The following is a 6,722-nucleotide window of genomic DNA, read 5'->3' on the forward strand; positions in this document are numbered from 1 at the left end:
TAATTTTCACTTGAAACTTAAATTTTATCGCTAGCAGTAACTACTGTCCATTGTTTCTCTTGAAGTGACCAGTTTTTTGTACTTTCTAGAAAATTTCTACAAACGCTCAAGTCTGAATAACTGGTTTGCCTTTCTTTGGCCTAACGGTGCTTCATGATAAAAGCAACAATTGCGCTTGTAACTCAAGCTGTCACAAATGCCTTACTCGAAACAGCCACCATCCTTGAGTATATAGCAGGAGTTCTTTATGCAGACTTTCCATCTTGTCGCATAGAATATTGAAAAGATGTGTAATCAAGTTGAGATTTAATAAAATAATTTTTACTACTTCCTTAAGGATGATCTTAATGAAACAGTCAAACTGTTTTGTTTTTTTCATTGCAAGGGGTGTCAGCTGATGACTTACAGTTTGGTGCCACTGCCTTAATTTGTGCTAAGGCTCCAATAGTTTTACGCACTGCTTTCATACCCTGAGTGCAAAGGTGAAAAATGTCTTCATATTATTATGAAAAGAATTTTGACCTCCTGGACATCCCACAAGGATTCCATGGATACACCAAGGTGTGGTGACGCTTTGAAAACCATAGGAGTAGATTAGTTTTCCAAAGCCAAATGGAGTATTTTCTCTGGCCTCTGAGATGCCACACTTTCTCCCTCCTTCCATCTAGTGCCGCCTTTTCAGAGCCCAATCTGTGCACTGGGTCTGGGTGCGCCCCTCACCCAGAAGCAGCATTTGGACCTTAGTTGCCTTGGTGCGGAATGGGGGGAACGGGCTCAGCCCTACACCTGATGGTGTGCTTTCCCCCTCAGCTCTGAACCATCACATTCACTCGGTGAAGACAGCCTCCATTGGGACTTTAGGAAGGAGCCGGCCTCCTATGCCAGTGGTGGTTCCCAGTGCCCCTGAAGTGCAGGAGACCACGAGGATGCTGGAAGACTCCGAGAGTGTAAGTTCCTGGGCCACCAGCCCAGCCACGATGTCTAGGTGCATGTCCCACAACCTGCGAGTGTGCTGGTCACACTGATCCTCGGTGCTGGCCCAGAAGTGTGAAGCAGATGCACTCATTCATTGAGCAGATGTACACTGAGCATCTCCTCTGAGCCAGGAAGCATGCTGAGGGTTTATCTGCTTTCTCTTTCCTGCAGAGCTATGAACCAGATGAGCTGACCAAAGAGATGGCCCACCTGGAAGGACTAATGAAGGACCTAAACGCCATCACGACAGCATGACGACCTTCCCCGGGACATGACTGCAGACCTGGGTCTAGAAGTCTTGGGACGGAGCCTGGAAAGCAAGGATTGTACAGAGCACGTGAGGACAGCACTTGAGAACACAGAGCGAGCAAGCAGACCGGTCAGCGCCCCTGTGTGGGGCTGGCTCCGGGCATGGCCACCTGCCTTCTCCTGGTCAGCCTGGAAGAAGCCTGTGTCGAGGCGGCTTCCCTTTGCCTGCTGACACCCTGCAGGACTGGGCACCATGGGCCAAAATTTTGTGTCCAGGGAAGAGGCAAGAAGTGCGACGACCTACATTTCACTTTGTGGTCAGGCTGTGTCTTCGTGCTGCGACTGCATCGCCTCTATGGAGTGTAGACATTGGCATTTATGTACAATTTTATTTGTGTCCTATTTTATTTTACCTTCAAAAGAAAAACACTATCAAAAACCAAGGGAGTCCATGGTGTTCTCCACAAGTGGTTGACGTTTGACTGCTTGTTTGAATTATGTATGGAAAGTCATTGACAGTGTGGGTTGTTCCAGGGGTTGGCTTGTTTTTTGTTTTTGTTTTTATTTTTGAATTCCAAGTCATTGCATCCTCTACCAGCTGTTAATCCATCACTTTGAGGGGGGAGGAAATGTTGCATTGCTGTTTGTAAGCTTTTTTATTATTTTTTTATTATAATTATTAAAGGCCTGACTTTCTCCTCTCATCACTGTGAGATTACAGATCTATTTGAATGAAATGTAACATTGAAAAGACTTGTTTGTTGCTTTCTGTGCAGTTTCAAAGTATTGGGGTGGGGGTGGGCTGGGGGGTTGGGAATAGGAAATGGCGGGGCTGCTGAGGTCTGTGAATGTTTCAGTCGATGTACTTTCTTCCAGAAGCCTGCAGAGAATGGAAGCATCTTCTTTATTGTCCTTTCCTGGCATGTCCATCTCTATTGTCACTAAGTTGCAACTGGAGTTTCGTTTGGATCTAGTTAAAAAAAAAAAATTCTTCTGTGCAATAGGTGAGTTCGAGAACTTAGCTGCCCTGATGTCTTGGTCATATCCTGATAAGAATGTCCATGCTGAGGCGCCAGTGCCATATTTCCAGTTACAGGAGTGATGCCGGAACAGGACCAGAGCCCAAGCCTGTTCCTGGGAAATCGGGGGAAAAGATGGAGTCCCTTTCCTGCTGTTATCATGTGTTCCCTGGGGGAGGCCAGAGGTGAAGGAAGGAACTTTGTCTCCTCACAGGACTCCTTGCTTCTCTCTAGCTCCTGTCCTCAGCCAGCCTGGCTCTCGCTGCCGTGTTTCAGAGCCGCTTAGGAAAAGCGTTCCCAGGATGAGGCAGGCAGGGGCTGTAGCACCCCTGAAGCTCTCCTTTCTGAACATTGTAGATAACGGGACAGGGACAGCAGAAAGGGACAGAGGAGGCGGCTGCCCCCTCCTCCATCCCAGCAGCTCAGTGAAGCCCCTAATTAGAACAGGGTAGCAGGAGGTTGGTGAAGTAATGCTGAGAGGCCCAGCCACATACACAGAAGCCTTTGCCTTTGCCAACAGTTCTCATGTTCTTTGTCTTAAAAAGGTAAGGAGCTGAGGTGGGTTTTTTGGGTTTTTTTGTTTTGTTTTTTCTTTTGTTTTGTTTTGTTTTTTACTATTGAGAATCTATTCCGACAAAACACAGGACTGACCCTCAAGCATCTTCCCCTACTCCCTACCACTCCCCGGAAGACAGTGTGGAAGGCAGTATAGGAGCATCAGGCTTTGGTTCTGTAGCCAAGAAGAGTTCAGCTCGCTGAGACCACCAGGGGGCGCCCAGCCTACCCGCCTTGGCCCTGCAGGCACCCCACTTGCCTTTGTACATTGGTCACTTCTCCTTTTTTAGGTCTTAACACATATTTGCTTTTTTAGAAGATGAACTCTTTGTATTTATTATTTTGGGGGGCAATGAAAAGTGCAATGCCGGAACTCCCCGCCACCGTGCCGGCCTGTCGTAGAGGGCAGTGCCAGGCGGGATTCTGGAAAACCAGTGCACTTCAACTGATCCTGAACAGAGCACTCAGAGCACTCTGGACACCAGGAGGGCTAGATTCCCCAGAAACTGTCTTACCTTTTGCCCAAAGAAACGTGCTCGGTATTCGGGGCATTCCCTCCCGTGAACCCTGACACTCGTGTTACCTCAGGGCCTTGGAACCTGGATACTGCCACAGAGCTGGGGCGGGGGGGGCGGGGCCTATTTTTAAATAAAATAACTGTTCAAAGTCGGGGGATTTTTTAAAATTAAAAAGGAAAGCTATTCTGTATTGCACCTTTTCACAATTTAATACATTTTCTTACATTTTCCTGTGATTTTTGCAATTAAACCATTGTGTGTCTTGTAATGTCTAGTTGAGCTGCTGTTCAGCAGCTTCCTTCAGGAGGATTTGGAACACATGTGTCTGTTGCCTTGTCGCCTGCTGGAGGGGGGCCTGGAGGACTGCTGGGGACTAGTCTCTGTACACACTTGTTTGGCCTTTTCTGTAGTTGATGCTGTAAACTCTATGGCTTTTTAAAAAAAACAATTTCATGTTTTTATTTAGTATTGGAAATCCAATACACTTTTTTAATCCAATCAAACTCTGGTGTGGTCAAAGAGTGTTTTTCCTGGAGAAAACAGAACTGCGGGGTCCCCTGTTCCCTGCCCCAAAATGACTTTACCGTTGCCCTCACCACCTCAAAGGCAGGAGTTGTGCAGGGCACGCAGGGAGGTGTGGCAGGTGAGCCAGGAGACTGCAGGCAGTGGTAGGGTTGTCCACCAGCCCTGAACGGGAGTCCTGTCCCTGTCCCCGACACCACCCCCCACCCCCCGCTTTGCTGCCCTGCAGGGAGGAGCAACCTGAAGAATGGGAGGTGACAGCTGGTCCAAAGGGCCTAGTGGCCCCAGCAGAGAAGTGCAGCCGCCCCCGGAGGGTGTGTAAAGGCCAGGTCACTGATGTGGCAGCGTCCTCGGGCACACTGAGCACCCTGCGCCCTCCCCTCCTGCCCTGCCTCTCATGGGCTTTGTGACACGAGAGGCAGCATCCACCAGGAGCCCCACCTTTCCCAGGCAACCTCACTCTCAGTCTCCACCCTGGCTCTTAGCTTAGGCTACTGTAACAAAAATACCGTAGACTAGAGGACATAAACAGCAGACAATTATTTCTCACAATTCTGGACACTGGGAAGCTCAAGGTAGAGCAGATGTTGTGTCTGGTGAGGACCTGCTTCTTGGTTCGCAGATGCCATCTCGCTGTGTCCTCACATGGAGGAGGGGCAAGGGAGCATCTGGGGGCTCTTCTAAGAGCACTGGTCCCACCCACGGGACTCCACCCTGTGACCTAATCACCTCCCAAAGGCCCCACCTTCAAATAATTCATTGGGAATTAGCGTTTCAGCATATGAATCTGGGGGCATAAACATTCAGTCCGTAAAGCTGTGAGGTCTCTCATGGTACACGAAGGTCTGGGCTTGGAATAAGGGTGAACACAATAGCCACAGGCCCTCCCCCTCCATGAACTTGCAATAGTGTAAGGGATACAGAGCCCAGCGTCCCTACCAACTGCTCTGACGCCAGCACTGTTTCTGCTCTGCTGCCAGGTGCACCTTATGATACACAAATCTCATCCTTCCCGTTAGCAGCCTCAGGATGGAGTCTGAGCTCTCAGGGCTAAGGTCTGTGCCGGTCCGCTCAGCCTCCGGGCAAGGCTTCCATCACCTCGTGCTCCCAGGATTCTAGCCACGGAAACCTGCTGTGAGACAGTGTGTAGGCATTGCACATGGACCGTCCTCTCTACCAATGCTCCTGTTCCACCAGTGCTGGCCCTCCTCTGTCTCCCTAGAGGGAGCTCTTGGCACGTTTTATCAGTTTGAGTCTTTCCCCACTGGACGGTGGACTCAGTGGGGACGGATTAATTACTCTTCTCCTGATGTCAGGAGAAGTTTCTGACAACAACAGATGCTTGTTTCCTGGATGGATGGACAGATAATCATGAGGACTCACGGCATAGAGCATGTTGGAAGGCTTCCCACACAAACACCACCCCACCCCTCCTTTGGACTCTCGTTACTGGTGCCAGGACCCTACCATTCCAGCAGACATGGCCCTGTGGTGTCCTGGGCTGAACTTGAAAGAGAACACCTGTCTGCCTGGCAGTCCTAAGTAAAAATGCCGATGCCACGGTGACCAACTAGGTACTGGGAACTAGGGCAAGGGTGTCCTCCACATTGGCTCTAAGATGAACATTGTGAGCAAGACTCTATGTGAAGAAGTACCCTCTCTCCCCAGTGCATCGGCCTCCCCAGTTTCAGCCATCTTCTGCTAGGGGTGTGATATCATCACGAGAGACTGGAGAATATCCCTGAACATGCCATCAGATTAATGGAGATGGGGGCGTGGGCAGGGGTAAAGAAGCAGAGAGCCAAGAGGGGCCCCAGACAGCAGGCGTGACTCTTCCCCTTGGGTTTCCAGCTACCAAAGGAGGGGGTTCACCAGGAAAGCTGGGAGAAGAGGGGGGAGAGACTAATTGAAGGGAAACAATACTTTCTATTTTTCATAATCTTTTAAAAGTATGTAGTAATACTTTTTAAAGTATTCATGATACTTTAAAAGCACATTGAAAAAGTGCTACTCAAAACAATTGCTCTCTAAGCAGAGTGGATGATGTTCATCTCAAGATACTCTTTTACTCAACTAGGGACTTGATGCGTTTTGGAAATGACAAGGTAGGCCTGGAGCTGAGCTGAGAAGGGGTTAGAGGGGGCTCTTGCTGCACTATAAAGGAAGAGGAATTCAGAATTTCCCGAAATAATGGAGTGGGGGGAGGTGTGCTGGCAGCATGTATAATCAACAAGATGGTGAGAGAGTGAGGGGCAAGGTGGGAAGTTACCCCCAGTGGGAAATGGCTGCCCTCGAGATACCCAAAAGGACATTTTCAAATGGGAAGATCCGAGAGGTAAATTTAATGCTGTTTGCTCCTTGCACAACTAGGACACAAACCCCCTCCAACTCCCCAAATTCTGCATGACATCTGCCATGTGTATAAGGCCTGGCATGAGTTACTGGTTTCCCCCCAGCAAAGAAAGGGGCATGTGGGCCAACACAGTGATGGACAGACCACAAATCAGGCATGGTGGGGGTGACCATAAATGGGATTGGCTCAGCAGAAACAAGAGCCCAGAGCCAGAAATGACTACAAGAATCTAAACCTGAGAATTCGCAGAAATCCAGGGGGCAGAGGGGAGGGCACGAGACCTTTCACGGGTCAAGAGATGTGAATGCCAATCAGCTTTGTTCAGGTTTTAAGAGGCAGGCTGACCTCAGCTGGAGCCTGGGTTGCGATCAGAGATTTCCACACTGTCCGTCAGCGTCCTGGAGCCACTCCCTGTCACCTGACACAGGAATGTATGCTTGGTGCCTGCTCTTCCCCAGTGGGTCTGCCTTCTCTGACCCTGGTCTCCCAAGGGAGAAACCTGGGAGCCATTCTAAACTCTTCCCTCCTCAC

The 6,722-nt window shown here is 49.5% G+C and overlaps 1 protein-coding gene across 9 annotated transcripts in view; it reads left to right on the plus strand.

The window, feature by feature from the left end:
• The window catches only part of NEO1 (neogenin 1), a 243,552-nt gene extending 241,624 nt beyond the window's left edge, over positions 1 to 1,928 (plus strand). For all 9 annotated transcript variants that reach the window (XM_086711172.1, XM_086711180.1, XM_086711179.1 and 6 more), the window contains 2 exons: positions 811 to 947; positions 1,147 to 1,928. In XM_086711172.1, coding sequence (XP_086567298.1) covers positions 811 to 947; positions 1,147 to 1,230 — 221 coding nt within the window. In that variant the 3' untranslated portion in view covers positions 1,231 to 1,928. The remainder of the gene's footprint in view (positions 1 to 810; positions 948 to 1,146) is intronic.
• Positions 1,929 to 6,722: the final 4,794 nt, after the last annotated feature.

This window comes from Puma concolor, chromosome B3, assembly GCF_028749965.1.
Source record: "Puma concolor isolate L17-30 chromosome B3, mPumCon1.1.hap2, whole genome shotgun sequence".
Taxonomy (NCBI): Eukaryota; Metazoa; Chordata; class Mammalia; order Carnivora; family Felidae; genus Puma; species Puma concolor.